The sequence below is a fragment of the Strix aluco genome, chromosome 26 (assembly GCF_031877795.1).
Source record: "Strix aluco isolate bStrAlu1 chromosome 26, bStrAlu1.hap1, whole genome shotgun sequence".
Lineage (NCBI taxonomy): Eukaryota > Metazoa > Chordata > Aves > Strigiformes > Strigidae > Strix > Strix aluco.
Window position 1 is genome coordinate 5,119,271 of NC_133956.1, and position 18,954 is coordinate 5,138,224.

The 18,954-nt window shown below is 48.7% G+C and overlaps 1 protein-coding gene across 2 annotated transcripts in view; it reads left to right on the top strand.

Annotated features, from left to right (window-relative positions):
• Positions 1-18,954, top strand: part of LOC141934966 (CCN family member 2-like) — a 42,927-nt gene that overhangs the window by 22,541 nt on the left and 1,432 nt on the right. The window contains exons 4-7 of one of the 2 annotated variants that reach the window (XM_074850813.1): positions 186-356; positions 13,886-14,099; positions 17,965-18,216; positions 18,635-18,843. In XM_074850813.1, coding sequence (XP_074706914.1) covers positions 348-356; positions 13,886-14,099; positions 17,965-18,216; positions 18,635-18,843 — 684 coding nt within the window. In that variant the 5' untranslated portion in view covers positions 186-347. Of the gene's footprint in view, positions 1-185; positions 357-8,573; positions 8,699-13,885; positions 14,100-17,964; positions 18,217-18,634; positions 18,844-18,954 lie in introns of those variants that run through there. The other variant, XM_074850812.1, reaches the window with a different exon arrangement.

Below are 18,954 nucleotides of genomic sequence, written 5' to 3' on the forward strand. Positions count from 1 at the left end.
CGCAAGCTCTTTCCCATGTACATTCTGCTAAAGACAATAGTCCCAGTGCGAGCATGGGAATTTGTCTCATTCCTTTTGTTTCTCCAAATTCTTTTTACAGGATAGCAGTACAGACGAAGCTGACATATTATTTTGAGAAGAATTTGAGAAGCTGGAAGTAATTTTGTTTGCTTCCTTTGTTCTAGGAAAGGGATCCACGCTGCCCTGCCAGCCCTCCTTGTTTGGGGCAGAATGAACAGGCTCGCAGGGCTCACAGGCATTCGAGCTGTGTCCTGGCCCTCACTGTTTCCTCTGAAGGAAGATGAGCACAGCAGAGGAGGAACTTCACCCGTCCAGAGGACTTGCACATGGAGAGTGTGAGTTTCACTGTTTTAGTGGAAAGGCAATGACACTGGTGAGTCTGTGCAGCTGGTTAGTTATTTCCCCACTTGGAACATCAGGGACACACAGAGCTGTAACAGTTAATGCCAGAGTTGAGAACATTTCTGTGGTTTTTGAAGGTGCTGAGTGCCAAGTGACCAAGAGCTGCCCTGGCAGGAAAATCCTTTTTTCCTTACCTCCTTGAAACATAGCCAGACTCCACAGTTTTCATTTCACCTATCCCTTCTTTGAGGTCAGGACACCTTGGGCTCAAAACTGTAATAATTTGAGAATCCCCAATAACTGTTTTTTAACAAAGCCTCTTGACCTAACAGATTGGCCTATCTCTGCCAGGCAGGTCATTAATTTCCAGTCTAATGCACAAGGGAGAACATTGTGAAATGACTGCATAAAGAGGCATTAGAGTAAAGATGATTTGGGGCTATTTGCCTGGCAAAGAAATTGAACCAGCTACAGCTTTTCTTTTACCTGACTCATGGCTGTATTTCAGGGATCAGATTGGAAAAAAAACAAGTGAATATTATTCACCTAAACTCTGCATTCAAACCCATCTCTGTGCACCTCTGTGGCCAGATGACATCACGCTTCTGAGGGTGAAACAATTTAAACTATAGAGGTGAAAATTATTGGTTCAAATAACTTCCTTAAAACAGCAACAACAACAGCAGACTGAGGCTTTGTAAAACTTACTTGAAAACGTCTGTGGCTGCATCTCTGGGGTAAAATGGCCTAAACTGTAAAAGCTTTATAGTCTGTCATAGCGGTTGCTTTACAAGCACCAGGGTATTTAAAAGACAGTATAGAAAAAGCCATACTGAGAATAAAGGCTCTGAACTGAAAGTGGTTTAAGGAGGTTTGTAACAGTAATGCTGCTGTACCTGTACATAAAATGGTATGAAAAAATACATCGTTTGTAGGCAAGAACTAATAATGTTCCACTACTAGCTAATAAAACTGTTGCCTCTAAATATATCAAGAGGGTCTCTGACACCACACAAGTTTCTGGGGCAATTGTTTAGGACAAGGGGCTAGGGGAGGAGAGAAGCACCCGGTGCTGAGAAGCAGCAGACTTGATCCAGCGTCCAGGCAGAGGAGCAGGTGAGCGCTGCTGGGGCCCAGGAGCACAGCACTGCCCCTGCTCACGTGAAAGCCCCACCAGAGACCTCACGCAGGTTGTAGCCTGCTGAAACATTTCATCTTCCTCAGCTTGTGTGTGAGTTTGGTCTGTCTGAAGGCAATGATGGCTGCAAATACAGACTATTTCCTTATTAATATTGTGTAAAATTATGCCATTGTTATAACGAGGCTATTCATGGAGCTTGGGACTTGTCTTTTCTTAAACATTTGTGATGTGAAACTTCTTAAAAATCCATTAGTAAGGAAACAAAAAAAAACAAATATGAAAGATCAACCTCACAGATGTGTGCCTGCAACAAAAATGAAGAATTAAGAACACGTATGTGAAAGTCTCACACTTAACATTTTCCAAATTATTTTTCATCCATTTTTAACTTCCAGCAGTTTGTGCAGAACTTCGGAAGAATATCACGTTCATTAACCAGCAGTGAAGTAGTCGGTTTACAGCTAAATTTCGAAGGTGTCTGCATTACATTCCAAGGTTAACTCTCCCTTCAGCTGAGAGAAGTCCCTGCCTCTCTAAAGGTGCAAGCCCTTTGTTAAGGCTGGCTCACAGTTACAGCCCCAGGGGCTAGAAAGTTAATCAAAGATTCATGTGCTGAGATTCATTTGTGCCACAGGAACAGGCTGGAAGAACACTGCCTTGCTGAACTTGCAGACCCCATTGACCCTCCCTGCTCTCTTGGTCTGTGCAGTCTAACCCTCTTCTCTATCCTCTGCATTGGCATCAGCCGCAGGAGGAACCAGATGACCTAAGGGTCCTTCCAACCTAAATTATTCACTGATTCCGTGTAATGAGCTGGAATTTTTCCAAAACCTGAATGGGAAAGGTGTGGGCAGGCTCCTGTTGGAAGCCCAAATCCCTAATGAGAGATACACACAAGTCCTGGTAGGCCACCCACCCCTCCAGGTCCTACCAGCCTGGCAGAGCTCAGGGATCTGTTGCTGCCTGTTGAGCCTGTGTGAGATATGCAGCTGGGATAAATTAGGGAAGACCTATCGATTTCAGCAGAGCTATTTTGACTGAGGGGCTGAGTCATGGATTTTAGGGCAAAGAACCTTTGAGCTTAGGTGATGCCAGAGGTCTCTGGAGAGATGGGATCCAGTGGAGAATTCACCCTTGCACCCTTTCAGATGTGGCTGTACAGACGCAGCAGTGCCTGGCTTATGCAGTAGGAAAAGCTCCTGGTAATTATGGCAGAGCAGCTGCTTATTCAGGGGGTGGCAGAACTGGGTGATAAATGCAGTACCCACAGCTAGAGAGACCTCATGTTAGTCCCTTCTCTTTCACAAACCATACGACCTTGAGCACATCCTTTGGTGCCTCATCTGTGCTGGCGTTGTGAGGACCAAACCCCCTGAAAGACAGAGTGCTACTCAGATACATCAGAGCTGTGCACCAAAGGAGTCCTGCAGAGCAGGAGGCCTCCTTAAACGAGCCTGCCCAAGTCCACCTTAAACATACCCTCCCTCCCTGCAGTTTTTCTTCAGGATAATTAAGCATGCAGTAAGTTAAGAAGTGGAAAAACCCGAGGAAGCATCCATTTCACAGGTGGGTGCAGTTGCCTGTTTCCTCCCAGGGCCTGTTCCTCCTGCAGTTCTGCACAAGCCAATGCCTTGGTACAAATGCTCCTGGCCCTGATGGTGACTCACTTTTCTATCCAAATTTTGCAGTTGTTAAGGGTATCAGAAGATCACCCGCTATTACACTACCACCTGGAGACCTGTGCTGGTCTGCAGGTAACAGGTACTTTTTTATTGCACCTTGACAAACCTTGAGGCACAGCGTGATTGCCCTCGAGGTCTGATTTTCTACATCGACTGGTAACCTGGATGCTGAGCCCCGGGGATCCTGAGGCACCGCCTGCACGAGCACGCCTGGTGCTGCTCTGCTCGTGCCCTCGGACAGGTCTGCACAGCCCACGCTGCCTCCAGGCACGGTCAGGTCAGGGAACAAGCTGTGCTCACAGCCCTTTCTGAACCACTCTGTGAAGGGATTGAGCTACAGTGTGCCCAGGGTCACGCTGGGGGTCTGCGGCAGGGCTGGGGGTTAGGCCAGGCTCCCCGCAGCTCTAAGCCAGGGCCTGGGCCGTGCATGAGCTTCTGCCTGTTTTTCTGCATTCAGAGCTGGTTGCAGCCTGCCAGGAGGCAGAATACAGCAGCTGGTCACGGCAGCCCTCGTTGCAGGATCTTGTGCATTATTTAGGCAAAATCCTCCAGCCTGTGTTAGGCAAGAAGTCAGGTTAGATAATTAGAGTGGTCCTAGCTGGCCTGAAAGCCTCCCAACTGGCTATGCCCTGGATTGGGGCAAAGGGCCAGATTTCTCACAACAGAAACAGGGCAAAAGGGAGGGAGAAGACTCTCAAGTGTTCTGCTTCCAAAACCAAGGCCTATTTTTTGCTAAGAGCTCGACACCTGTGGTGCTCTGCTTTGGGAAGGCTTCTTGTTGCGTGTATGTCCTTAGAAGTGTTGACTTTCTTACTGCTGACGTATTCTGAAGTGGGAACCCTGTGCACTGACAAACAGGGTTTAGCGTCTCTCCTGGCAGCCCCTCTGGGTGCCCTTCACTGCACACTCTTTGGTAAGCTGCAGAACTGGCTTTTCTCATCCTGTCAAGATCAGGCTCCAGAGGGGCATTTTTTATTTTCAGAGGAGAATGCATGCTTTTGCTGGCAAGCTCTGTGTCTAAGCACTGTCTCTTTCCGAACTCGTGATGCCAAGACTGTTTTATATATTTACTTCCTTTATAAGGACATCAACAGGCACCGCACCCATCCCAAGTTTTGCATCCCTTGATAGGCTTCGATTTCACAATAAATCCTCAAATACAATGGAGTGTTCCTTCCAGAACTAAAATAACTGTAGACTTCATTAGTGAACTCTGCAGCCAGGGACAAAATTTGTTCCCTGCTTGACATCCTTAAACGATGGGCACAGCAGAGTGTCCTCACCCTCAGGGCTGCAGCATCTGGCAAACCAGGCGGAGAGGGGAATCCTAATTCTGCTGCAACCAGTGGGTGTTTCCGTGCAGTCAGGATTTCATCCCAAGGCTGGGCTGAAGTGGGGAGGGGTGCTTTTTCCTGCCCTTTCCGTCCGTAGGGCAGGGAAGCCTTTCCCACCCAGATTAGAGTCAGATATGCTGTAGCATTTAGCCTTCGCTGAGCTCTGGCGTTGCCTTTATATGCCACTTTTTCTTGATAATTTACAGCAAATAACATCTTGGTACAGCTGGTGCATACGGAGCAATGGAGATGGGACCATCAGAAGGCAGTTCAGGAGCTGCAGTCCTTCTGCAGTCATTATAAAGACAGCCTAGAGAGATTAGGCTTCTAATTAATTAAGTGTCTAAGAATTAGATGGTGTGAATCTGGCCCCAAATGTCAGATGCTGAATTAGAACTGAACTTGAACTGGAACAGGGGTCTGGAAGAGACCTTCTTAGCTGTTAAGTCTCTGGGAATCACGTTTAGCCCCAAAGCTTTCAGAGACTGCTCACCTGTCCTACCCCAAAGCACACGGACCTGCACAACTCCTTCCCAGCCTTGCAGCAAACTTACGGCCTTGAGAGACATTGATGGGTTTTTTTTATTAGTAATCTACCACAGATGGAGAAATCAAGGGTCACTTTTGTATCATCAGGGGAGAAGTCGGGTGAAAGTTCCCAGCCAATCTTAAGAATTGTGTCTTATCTTTATACTACAGAGCAAGGCAAAAAGCAGGGGACAGGACTCCTTCATGGCCCCAGATCTGGCCATGTTTACCCTGAGCATGTGAGCAGGATGCATCAAGCAGGCATCAGTAGTTGGGTAATGAACGATTAAATGAAATTGCTGTGTTTCAGACCATCTAGCTGGATGAACCTCATCATCTCTGCTGGGCCAAATCTATGATACAATTTCAGCAAGGCTCATGAAATTAAAAGAGTGCCAAATTAGAGTGATTGCCTGTGATCCGCTCCAACAGTGACTTTTGCTAAGACTGGCCAGCTGTGAGAATGAAAACCTTCCCGAAAAGAGTCCTGAGAGCCACCAGCATGTCCTGTGGACAACCGAGCAGCTTTGAGACAGGGGACAGCTCTGAAGTCATTGAGGACTGGGTGAGCATGCTTCCCCCTGCAATGCTGCTTGTATTGGCTTTTTATTTTGGCTTCTGTGGGCAGGGTGCCACTGGGAGAGATCACGCTGAGCCAAAAAACTGTGGGTGTGATTGCCTTTATTTTATTATTTAGCCTTACATGATTTTTAGCAATTATCTAAACGTCTTATTTTTTTAATTACTATAAATTCAGGAAAGCTACTAGTTGGGCATGGTGAGTGAACCCAGAAGAACCTAACAAGGTGAATTAAACACCCACTATTCTTTGCTTGGGGGAGATTTTAAGCAGGGTTGACATCTTTATCCATTCACTTGAGGCAGCTCAGGCAAAAAGAAGAGATGTGAATTGGTGTTAACTTGGGTGTTTCCTCCCTTTGATCATTCTGAGTCACTCAACCTTCATGTTCTTCTCTTGCTTCTTGGCAAGTGGCATGTCCAGTGGGGTGAAGAGTTCAGTGTCAGCACTAGGGGTGGTTTTGGTTGTCCCAGTGCCCTAAGAATATCTTGGACCATGGGTGTAGGGAGCTCCCAAAATCCAGGGATCTCCATCTGACACTTGTCCTTCATGTCCTGCTGCTCCTCTACTTTTTTTCAGCTTACAGTAAGAAGGTGCCTTTGTGGCAGACTGGCTCTGGGCTCTGAGAGGCAAAGGGGGCTCTGCTGTCCCCAGCGACCCTCATTCGGAGGGTTTGGGGCTGCTCCTGGCACTGTGCAGTGAGGAGAACGGTGCAAGGTGCTGGTTCTGCTGTTCAGTGAAGGAGCTGGAGTGGATCCAGACGCTCGTCTCGTGGCGAGGCGGGGGAGGCAGCTGGCTGGCCATGGCAGAGCTAAGGTGGCTCGAAGGATGAGCAGGATTGCAACTCGGCACGTTTTGTTCATGCTACTCTTCTCGGAAGGTGAAAGCAGTCGGGTGGATGACGATGAGCGGCTTGGTAAGGATGTTTTATAATCGAATTATTCTTTACTTTTACTGTAGGTTGAAAACTTAATCAGCCATCATAATGTGGTTTAGTGCTGAATATTCCCCACAAAACTCCTGACAGGTGAGCGAGTATTACGATTTTGGTTGAACAGTTCATTCGAGGACATGCAGCAGGTTTATGTTAAAAGCAGAGTTTGGAAGATCGTGGTTCAAGGTGCTGCTTGGACAAGGAGCAATGTACGAATCGAGCTGTACATCGCGCACTGTCCTTTTAAAAAGGCACAAATATAACACCTTCAAACGCCCCAAATGGCTTGGAATTCAGTTGTGGTTTATATTCTTGCTGTGTGAGAAAATGAGAACAGAGGTGTGTAGCACTTTATCCCTGTCTTATTTACGAGCAGTGGGAGAACGTCGTGTGAAATGTGAGGCGACAACATCATTTAAGGTGCCAAGCCTTCCAAAAAGGGAGGAAATGTATATCCAGCCTTTAGCTCCGAGCTGCTCTAGGGCACTGGTTGTTTATGCCACCTCCAGTACATTAAATCTTTTGTGTGGAGACATAATCCTTCGTTGTGACATTAGCAGAGGTAGCTGTTACGGAAATGATTGTGAAATCCCTCATCTTACAGAACAGGAGCAGAAGGAGGTGCATCTGAGGTGGTTTGCACCACGCTAATGCTCTCCAACCCCAAATCCCAAGGGGCTTTCCAGGTGCTAATTAATTAATTAAGAGTTGGAGTCGTCTGTTTTCAGCAGGGGACAAACAGTGGCATAGGGAGCGTGGAGGCTGATCTCTTGTGGTGCAGAGGCCTTAAAGGACCTGAGAAAAATGCAGGGCTTGATTCCCAGCTGAGCTGCCCTGCACTTGGAGGCCGGAAGGGAGGAGATGGAATTGAAATGACCCACTACACACTCCCTATATTTTTCTTCATCTTCTGTCCTACTTCCCAGCACACCCTGCTGGGATGAGGTAGGGACTGTATGGCACAGTGCATTCTGCATACGCTCCTGCCCCTTGCTTTATGTTGGCCCAAGGTAATTACACAGATCTTTCACCTCTTCTATCCTGGACTCAAAAACATGGCTCCATCTTTTTAAGGCCACTTCATGTGCAGCACAGAGGGTTCCTGTCCGGTACCCAACCTGCTCTGTCACGCCCCAGGCCAGCAAGGACTAAGAGTGCCCTCTGCTGCACTCCTTCTCCTCATCTTTCCATGGCAGCATTCTGCTTTGCTCTTTGGGAATAAACCAAACAACTCTTTAATACACAAAACAACTCTTTCATAGTCTAAAAGTCTTTTTGTGCTGGCTGTGCAGACGCCTGCTTCTGTATTTCAGCAGCAAACAGAACATGCCCCGAGATAAAAAAGTGTTATATCCTGCATCAATCCCGAGATGCAAATAAAGCACAACGGGGAACTGCTGTCCTTTATCAATAACCTTCACCCCGTAGCTTTTCATTGCCTTGTAAAACAAACAGCTCCTCCTTGTAGGAGTTCAGACAGCAGCCTTTATAGTCATGAAACTTTCATTTCTCAGAGCTGGCAGCAGCAAGCGCTGGTGATGCACGGTCACTTATGGTACCTAATTGTGCCTAACAGCGCTGAACTTTCCGTCTCTCCCTCCTGTTCAAAGGAAAAACACTGAGCACCACAAAGCTGTGCTTATTTAAGTCCTCAGCTCTTGCAGCCAAAGAGGAATGGATGTAGGTAGAGAAAGGGGGGTTGTGTCAAGAGAGCTGTCCCAGGCTTCATACTTCTGGAGTCAAAAAGAGGAAAAATTAAAAAATAATAATCCTGCTTTTACTGGGATTTGATTTACCCACGTGGAAAGTAACCAAGCTGCAGGCTGCGCCGGCAGCCCCGTAACCGCCAGGGCCACAGGAATCTGCTCATGTTCCCTGGAATTTGGACATTTTTTGTTGCACCCATTTCGGCTTGCTTTCCAGATTGTCACTCAAGCGCGGGGCACGCCCCCTCCAGGAGGCTATTTAAAGAGGAGCTGGTGTGCAACTTTCTCCAAAGAGAGAGGAGAAACTCCGAAGGAGAAGGAGTGAGTCAGTCGGCAGCCTGAATCCCCTCCCTTCCCTTTACTCGGGATGTCTGGCAACTTGGGGACAGTGACCTGGACCCTGTTCCTCCTCCTCCTTGCTCCTGGCTGGGTATGTATTGCACTGCAGCAGCTCCCTTTGCTGGCTGGGCATTGCAGCTTCTGGCTTTGATGCATGCGAATGCTTTAGGCTGAATAACTCTTCCCAGCTGCCACCTGCAGAAGGTTTCTGAGAGAAGTTTGGCTGTTAGCAGAGCAGTGCAAATGCACTGTGTAACTAAATCACGCTCGGAGCTGCACCGTGCGTAACGCCTGTCATCTACGGATCTCAAAGCTCTTGGCAAATGTGAATGGATTTTGCTTCACTCCACTCTCGTGAGCTAGAAGCCAGCCCTGGTTTACAAGGGGGGAGAAGAGAACAGAGAGAGGTGAAGTCACTGAGTTTATGTCACTGCAAGGAATAAAAATCCTGTATCCCAGTTCCTTACCATCACCATCCTTCCTCAGCTGCCACTGAATCCACCCATGTGTTCCCAAAAACAGTGATCCCGAGGGGGAAATTAGACTGCAGCCTCTCCAGAGCAGGATTTGTGCCTGGTTTTGTGTTAATACAAGTGCTTGACAGAGCAGCTGATTCTGCTTAGGACTTTTGTGTGCTGTTACAGTGCCAGTAATAGCAGGAACATTACTGCAGTCATTAATGTATCTAAATTGCAGTAAATGCCTCTTGGATCAGTGAAGAGATCGGGTTCACAGAGCCACTGTGCCTTGCACGGCTTATTGTGCTGATAGATGCAATAAATTTCTGGTTGACAAGGTCTGTTTGATTGCTCCTGGCAGCACCCAGCATGTGCCAGCCCCTTTCCTGCCAGGAAAGGTGTCCTGTGCACCCGACACTTCTGTCATCTAAGAGTAACTTCTGCGGTTTGGGATGGTCTTCTTGACTCTTGCACAAACCCAGCTTTGCCAGCACCAGACTGGTCATACAAATGATAGCAGTGAATCCCACCACCCCGACCCTTTGTGATTACCAAATTTATTATTTTTGCCAAGAAAGGTTGGACCAGGTGATCCCCGAGGTCCTTTCCAACCTGGTGTTCTATGGTTCTGTGGTGACTCTGAGGTGATGTCATTTTCCCTAAACCTGTCAACTGCCTCAGAAATGGGACTTTTGACTTTCTTTGAGCTCTGAGAGTGATCTTTAGTGGACCGAGCAAGGAAATGAGAGCTGTTGCTCCTTAATCTGCCTCCCGTGTTGTTTGGAGGTGAGAGTAGAACCAGGCTTGCTGAGAGTTATGTTTAGCTCTGCCAGGCTTAGCCTGGGCAAGTCTCTGTGCCTCTGCTCTCTGTTTGTGAAATGGGGGCAGTGGTTCTTGTCCTTGTAATAGGCTGTTGTACAATGTGCTGCAGCAACGTTGGGAAGGTGCCTTGAGAGCCCGTGGTGGAGGGAGAGCAGGTATTATCCATGATAGTTCACTGTTTGGAGTGTGTGAATAGGTGTGTTTTGGCTGCTTTATCTACTGCCAGTCTTGGAGCGGGAAGGAGAACCAGTTCTGTGTTTGTTATATACTTCTACCTTGCAGCATTAACCCCTGGCTCCCAAAGCACTTTGCAAACAGCTATCTCGGCTTCAAAATGCTCCTTTCCCAGCCCTTTGAATGCAGTCACGAGCCCAAACGCATTTTAAAAATCCTCTTTGGTTTGGCCCTCTTAGCTGGTTCCCTGGGCTCGCGTGGACATTGATCAGGAATGAGAAGTCCTGATGATGCCACAAAACTGCTGCAGTGGTGTGAGCTTGTGTCCCCCTACTCGTGCCTTCCTGAAGGTGTAAGGGGAAGAGCTTTTATGTGAATGTGAAGCAGGAAGAACATTCTCACTTTTTCTTTCCCCCCAGGTAACTGGGTTTGGTGCTGGCAGTTGGGAGGAAGCTTGTTCTGGCTTGTCAGCTGAGCAGATGGGACCTGGGAGTCAGTGGTGGAGAACATGCATGGAGCACAGGCAAGGGAATCCTCTAGTCAGGCTGTTTGAACTCCCGCTGAGGCTTGGCCATCGGTCGGGGGTCCTGGGAGAGGCAGATTCACACATGGTGTTCGTGATTGAAATGAGAGCTGCCAGCGATCCAGGAGCAGGGAGAGCTGATAACCCAGGCTTTAGCACTTTACTGAATCTGGCACTGATACTGGTCTGGTACTGACACTGAGCCTTGATCTGGTTCTGTTCTGCTGCTCTCAGAGTTCACAGAAACGTGCTGCTAACCTCAACAGAAACAAGGTCAAGGCTATAGTGAAGTGAGGATCCTGCTCAGTGAAGGTAAAAGTGTAGTTTTGGGGACAGACCCTTCTGCAGAGGGAAGAAAAGGAAATGTTCTCTAAATTGAATCCCTCTGCACCCAGGTCAGTGGCATGTTACGTGGAAATGCTGGTCTTTGTGTTACGTATGTGTCTGTAGCAAAGCCCTGAGTGTGAGTCCTTGCAGTTCTTTGGGACAGTTTGGGCAGTTTCCGTGCTGTATTGAAACAGCTCCTACAAGCAGTCCTTGAAAATATTGCAGGGTGGAAGGTGCTCCATGCAAATGCAATATAATCCATTATTTAGCCTATTTGAAGTTGCTGTGAAAGCAATTTAAGTAATGGAGAGCTCTAGGAAGTTGGTTCAATGTTGACTTTCTACCAGCTGTTCCCAACTCAAGAAGTTCCCCTCACCAGCCAGTTATTCAGTGCTCACTGCTGAGTGTGCAGGAGCCAAAAAAGATTTCAGCTCATTCTCTCCTCTCTTGGGCCTGTGAGAGGAGCGGGAATTATAAATAGCACGAGCTGACTTTGCTCACTAATAAAACAAGCAAAGAGGAGCCCAAACACACCCTGAGCCCAGGTGGACTGGGTGATGAAGAGAGGCATGTCTGAGCTGAGCGATTGGAAAATCTTGAAGTATTGGAAAACCTCAAAGTATTGAAGAGAGCCCTGCAAATACGGATGAATCGGGTCTTTTAAGCCGTGCCTCTGCTCCCAGGTGGGGGAAATGAGGCACAGCAGAGGCAGGGACGCAGTCACCCAGCAGGTCTCTGATATGTTGGAGATCTCAATCCAGATGTTCTTGTGCTGAAAAGCAGCTGTAATATAATGAGGAAGCGAAGCTGATTGTGAACAGAAGGTGAAACCAGGTGGTCTGGTTTCTTTGGGTGAGTTATTAAAGGAAATAAACAGCACCAACAATGATTAATGAAGGCGAGAAAGAAAACTTGGTTGGGTTTAATTCCACTGTGTTCTCTGTTATCCTGGAAGAGGTTGTTTTGGTTTGTTTTTCAGTAGGAGAGCTATTTTGAGAGTGTTTCTTTATATGGCCTGTGGCTGACACTGCATTGGAAAATGCTTGTTGTCATTATTTTTTTAAGTGCATGGATTGCATCTTAATATAGGTCCTGTGTTAGCAATGCTCTGCCTCTTTTATGATCTCATGAACCCCCCACCCACTCATCCCTGGTTGAATAACACGTCCTTTTGGCAGCTACAGCGGTTACATACATGAAAAACAGTAGGAAAGCATTTCTGTATTTTTAGCGTTTTTTAATGCACTTCAGCAGTCGGGAAGAGATCCCCGTGACACGCCGGCTCCCAGCGAGCGGCTCTGAGGCTGCCGTCTGAGAACAGCTGGGCTACAGGCAGGAGAGGCTTGTTTCCAAAATACTTTGCTCTAGGAGTTTTCAAGGAGAATTATACTGATTCCTGCTGAGCAGGGTGAGACTCTGGGAGGACTCGCGAGTTAGGATTCGGCCTGATCCCTGTCCTACACCATACTGTGCTGGTTGTTACAGAAGTACAAAGCAGTTGGCATCTTCTGACCCCATGTGAGCTAAAGTCCCAGCAGCTGTTATGAGCAACAGTCGAAACAGCTGGAACAGTTTTACTACTGTTATTGGTGACAAACACAATATCCAAGGAAGCTATTTCACAAGCGAGGGCTGGATGGGATATAACAAGTGCAAACAGAGCCATAACAAGATATTTTTTTGACCTCTGTTCCAGGTGTCCCCCCTCCCGCCTGTCCTCAGGCTCTTTCCAGCTGCTGCAGCCCCTCTCCCTGCGCGGCAGTGGCGGGGTCTGGCAGCGGAGCTGTGAGGGCTCTGCCCCGTGGGGTGCTCTCCTCCTCACCCCAGCTCACAGCAGTACAGCATCCCAAGGCGTTTTGCTGGCATCCTCTCCCTGCAAGGGTTGAATCAGCCCTGCTGGGGTGGGAGCTGGCCCATGCCTAGCAGCGCTCAGCCCTGAGGGCTGCAAATTGGAGTAGTGCTCTTGCGTGCTGCTGTACTACCTGGAGAGTTTTAGTGGGCAGAAGCTGAACAGAAAACCAGGCTGGAGTTGGCACACTGGTGTTTCTGAGGAGGTATAAGAGGATCTTTAGTGACCTTTCACAGCCGTGGTTTTACATCTTGCCCAAATCTGGGCACATCCAGAGCTGAGGCTGGTGTATCTGCTCCAAGCTGATTAAGGACACGGATGCCACAGAGTTACTGGAGTATTTGAAGCATTCTGGGTTTTAGGGAGAAGGTAACCCTCCTTCAGACATAGCCTGATCTTTGTTTGACATCCAAAGTGGCATAAAAGCCTCAGGGTGGGTTTCAGGAGGTGGCCAGCACTTCTGAAGTGCTACCAAGTGGGGCAGCTGTAGGTTCACGAGGTCCCAAGGAAGGTTGGTTATGCTGCTTTCTCTGCAAAGAGGGAAGAAGAGGGCACATCTCTGGGAATAACGAAGAAAGTTTGAGATCCAGGGGACAAAATAGGACTTGGGAGCTTTTGGGTCAGTTTTCAGCGCTGCCACAGTCCTGCTGGCTGACTTTGGGTGAGTCCTTTCGCTGTGCACCTCACCTCTTCCATCTCCGGACTGGGTCTGATGCTGCTGCTGCAGAGCGCTTTGATGTTTTCTCCTGAGCCGTGCTACGTAAGAGCTGGGAATTGCTTACTGTTAATAATTACTGTTTTATTGCTTCCAGGGAAGCGGGGGGCTGAGCTGCGCATGGGACTCCGAGCTACTGCTTGTCCTGTTTGTTTTGGCCCTGCTTCCCAGAGGCATCTTTTTTGTTTCCTTGAGCTCCAGATGAGTTAGGGGTGAGAAAAAGATTAGTCCCGCGAGTCCTCGGGAGCTGCATGCACGTCCTCTGCAGCAGGACTCTCCAGTGGAGGGTGAAGTCAGTCTTCCCTCCTCTTGACGGGGTGTCTGTGCTTGAAGCAGAATCGTGTTTTTCATTTCTCTGCCTGGCTGGCTTGTGGGAGACTCATTCTCTCCATGGCTTGTCTGCCCTCCAGGTAGAACCGCAGGCCTGCACGTATCCATGCCAGTGTCCCTCCCAGCCTCTGCAGTGCCCCGCTGGCACCAGCCATGTGTTGGATGCCTGTGGTTGCTGCAAGGTGTGTGCCAGGCAGCTTGGCGAGCTCTGTTCCCTGCAGAAACCCTGTGATCATCACAAGGGACTCTACTGCGACTTCTCCAAAATCCACAGAGGCAGCGGGATCTGCTTAGGTGAGAGCTGTATGTTCTGTTATTGTGCGGTTTTCTTGTGGCCCCTTCAGCCCTCTGCCCGCAGACCTCCCAGAAAACCCACGGCGTCGTCAGAATTTCCTGTAGTGCTCGGAGCTTCGTCCAGCACCAGGGATGCTGTGCCAGCCCGGCGAGCCAACAGATTCACTGATACCGATACACACGCAGCCTATTTCCTCCTGCAGTGAAGGATGTTTCCGAAGGCACGAGTTGGGGTTTGTTCCTGTGACGTTGTTAGGAGACATCCTCTAACCCTGTAGTGCCTGTGGGTGAATATCAGCAATCTGGACTTTTACTGGAAAGTAGAGTTGCTTGGAAAATCTCACCCAAAATCTCGCTGCCTTGCACTGCACATTGGCACTGGGCACTCTCCTGCTGACATGCAAGAGCCGGATCGTATTTCTGGCTGTAGCACGTGGGTGGAAAGAGCTGAACAACTCGTTTGCAAAATAGTGTGTATGTAGAACATGAGAATTACTGAGCCAGGTAAATCCAAATGCAGACCTGTTTTCTCTCCTGGTGCCTCTTTTCAGCCAGAAAAGAAAAAATGTTTTGATTTTTTTTTGTTTTGTTTAGTAGCTATTTTTAAAGCGTGCAAAAATTATTGTGGCGTAGAGGGGGAAAAAAAAAAGGTATTTCCTCAGTCTCCTGTTCTTTGTTTAAAGACAAGACTCCTCTGCTCCTGTCTCTGCCAGGAGCTGACCATTTTAATTCAAGGTTTCCGAAACAGTCCGGAGGGCTGGAAGGCTGATGTGAAGGTTCAGCCACCCCACGGGGCATCTCTGGAAACGCTCCGGCAGCCGCAGCGCTCGCGCCGACCTGAGACAGGGGCGTTGGGGGGTCGGGGTGGAGCTGCACTGTTTGGCAGTGCCAGGATCACATGCCATTTTTTAACCTCCAAATAATGAATTTGACTCGTAGAAGGCGTTTTCTCCTTTCTTTTCAGAAGTTTTTATAAGTGATCTGTTTAATTTTCCTCCCCTGGTTATTGTGATCTTTAGAAGCCACATGAGCTTCCCAGTACTTTCTGTAGGCATTGATACACCCAGGAGCTGTTGATTGAAGCTCAACAAGGTAAATGTGGGTGTAATAACACCCAGTGGGTGTGAGCTGTAGACTGCCTAATTCAGACTGGAAATGAGGTGTGTTTTTGTAGAGTAAAGGTAGCTAAATCACCAGAACAATTTATTCAGGAGTCTCCATCTCCAAGACTTCACATGAAGACTGGACATCTTTCTAAAGAAACACATCATCATGATGTGTGGGTTTGGTACAAAGATTTTGGAGTGAGAATCCCAGATCCCTGCTGTGTAGAAAATCAGACTTGAAGACCACAACTGCCTTTAAATGAGAAATGAAGATTTTCATGGCAAAAAATCCCAGGTGAACACAGACCAGGATATCTCCCTGAATTGGGCTGTGGATTTGGGACATAATGTCCTTGGGTGGTATTTTTATGATGTCCGCACTGATCTCTTGGAAGATGGGGGATTTTGGAAGCACTGAAGGGAGCTGAAGGTGGAGTGATGAATTGACTGCAGGGAAAAATCAGTGTTTGTGGATAGAGAAGCGTTGTAGCCACATAAGACACATCTGATGGGAGCAGAAAGGAGCAGAGAGGTGTTCATGTGTCACGGGAAAAGCTTCTAGGTTGGGTACCAGCCCGAAGGCCACATCAGAAGAGAAAGGAAGGGAACCATCAGAGTGAAAATCGCTGTATATTTGTTTGATGTTGCCACAGAATGTAGCACTTCATGTATTGCAGAGGAATTCATCCCTTCCCGCAGACACCTTGGAGTATCAGAAAGGTGGAGATGATCCCGTAGTAACTTGAGAGTAGGAGCACCTAAGGGTGGCAGGGTGGCCTGGGTGGGTGCAGGGAGCTGGCAGAGCTGCGGCGACCGGAGCAGCTCACTTGAGCTCTGCTGGATTCCCCACAGGAAAGGGCAAAAGTCTCCCGGGCTGGACGTGGTGTTTGGAGGCAGGAGGTGGCAGCGGTGCCAAGCGGAGCTGGTAAATAAAGAGCCGACTCACTCCGCTGGCACAATCCGTTTCGGTGCTTTAACTGGATCAGGTCAACAGGAAAGTGAGGTCATTGGAGGGTAGTGAAGGGCATGACAAACGACTGAATTTTGAAAACATAATAAAACCCCTGAGCATGCTGCCATTCCTTGGGTGGGGAGGAGTGCTGCTGAGGGAACAGCACGATCTGTTCATTGGGAAGGGAGAGGGCTTGGGCTAAAAAACAGTGAAAGAGGATTTAAAAATAAGTATGAATGGTTGTGTAGAGGGAAAGTGGATGGCTTCCCCTTTGATGGAAAAAGTGAGGATTTTGAAACTTCTAAGTAGGAGCACAGGAGTATTTTTATACCAATGGCATTGAAAAGAGTTGCAAGTTGAGATCCAGCTCTGGTTAGAAACAAGGCATTAGCAGCCCGGAAGGATTTGTGTCCCCTCAAGGACTAGGTGGGATGGAAAGTGGCTCTCGCTCCATGTTTGGTCCAAACTCTTTCTGTCTGAGACAATGTTCCACGGGTGAGCGGGACTAAGGGGAAAATAGATCAGGTTTCCTGGTAAGCCTCCGCAAGCAGCCAAGAATCCTTCGTTTTGGTAACTTCCCAATAGAGGTTTGCATGGATTTTTTTGTTTTTTAAGGGTCAGGATTGCAGAAAGCAGCAGCTGATGAGAACTGTCCAAAAGCAGGATTTCTGTCCTGTGAACAACTCTGAGATTTCAACATTTCATTTCAGGCTGAAGGAAAAAAAAAAAAAATCTCAAAACTTTCCATGAGTTATTTAGAATACTTGCTTGGCTGTGTCAAAACTTTCCACTTCCATTATATCAAAATGTTTCATCTTGATCTTTATAGTATCTAAAATAATCACCCGAGCAAAATGCTTCCCCTATGGATACTGTCCAACAAGTATTTTGGTTGAGCTATTGTAAGAGCATGAAGGAGATCTTTGATATCAAACTGAAATGCTTCAGTTGTTTCTCATTGAAAACATTCCTGACATTGATCTGTGCCTGCAAAACTTAATCAAATAAGAGTTTTCTGCTGGAAAACTTCCACTGGAAGAATTTTGGCTAATACAGACGTAAGAACTTGTGAGCATTGCTCGCACCCCCGGGCTGAAGTTTGCTCCTATGTGTCCAATATGGTTGCGTTCCCTTTTTTGCTCATTTAAGTTTTATGGAGAAGGAGTGAAAGACTCGTAGGAGGGCTGGAGATGAGAGATCTGGAGATCAGAAGAGAGAGAAATAGGAAAAGTTGTGCCTGGAAGGAAGAAGATATTCATGCATCACAGAGGAGCCAAAAGGTCATAAACCCAAAGTGTTATTTTCCTTTTGTAGATACTGTCAGACATGTGGGGAACCAACTGCTCTTAGGAGAATGTTGCCTTTCGGTCTCCTAGGAGTGTCGAGGAGCGAAGCTGCTGGCTCACGTGTCGTGTCAGGAATGTGTCTTGCACAACACCATGACTGGGGCACTCTGAGCTGGACAGGAAGACCTCTGCCTGGAGAACAGGCTGTTTACAAGCCGTAAAGACAAAGTCCACTCATCCAAGTGAAGAAGAGATTTTTCTAGAGAACTTTGGGAGGTCTGGCACAGCTGGAGCCAACTTCCAAAAACCGGTGTCAGGAGTAGCCTTGGGTCCAGGGAGCCAAATATTAAATGTGCCAACTTCTGCTGCATCCAGCACTGGGATGGCAGAGCCAGGGAGAGTCTGCACATGGGCACTTGTCCCTCGTCAGGAGCCTGTGACCCCCTGAGGCAGAGGCCGTGCTGCCAGGCCCCTGCCATCTGCTCAGCTTCTCCTCCTCCTCCTCTTCCCCCTTCCCCCAGCTCACGAGGGTGCGACTTGTGACCTGCTGGGCAAGATCTACCACAACGGGGAGAGCTTCCAGCCCACCTGCAAGCTGCAGTGCATCTGCATGGACGGGGCCATCGGCTGCATCCCCCTCTGCTCCGACGACCTGCGGCTGCCGTCCCCCGAGTGCCCCAACCCCCGGCGGGTGAAATTTCGCAATAAGTGCTGCGAAGAGTGGATCTGCGAGGAGGGCAGCGAGGAAAACCGCTTCGAAACAGCCATGGCGGGTGAGTGGTGGGCAGAGGTGATGGGGCTGGGAGCTGGTTGCTGGGGGATAGGGGTGGATCCAAACTGCCTTTGGACTGGGGCCCTAAGTCACACCTGGTTTGGAACTGGTGCTGGCTGCTCACTTTGTGCACTGGGAGGGGCTACTCCAGACCCGTTTGGGTGAGACCTCAGTGATGCTGGGGGGAGGCTCGCGCACCCTCGGGTACCGCAGCAGAACTGGCTGGAGCTGGGCTGAGGTAGGAAACTGCCCCGTGCTTGATGTGTGCTCCTTCTGCTGAGAGGCTGAGGAGCTCACGGGATGGACCAGACCTTTGCTGCTGTCCCTGAGGAGTTAGACCAAGTTGGGAGCGGCCATGGAGCTGCCACACTTTGTCCCAAGCCCTGAACCTTGCCTTGTGTCTCTTCGGCGTGGCTCAGTTTTCAGGGAGGATCCAGCACACAAACCGGAGCTGAATAACCTGCAGGAGAACTGCCTGGTGCAGACCACCGAGTGGAGCGCGTGCTCCAAGAGCTGCGGCATGGGCATCTCTGCCCGAGTAACCAACGACAACCCCCAGTGCCGCCTGGAGAAGGAGACCCGGCTCTGCATGGTCCGGCCCTGCGACTTCCCCGTGGAGAAAACCAAGGTACTGGGTGCGGGGACACAACACCCTGGATGCCAGGGGTGGCCTGGGTAGGTGCTTGTCGGGCACGAGCCTGTCTCACGGGGTTTGCTCTGCGCTTCTACTTTTTCTGCG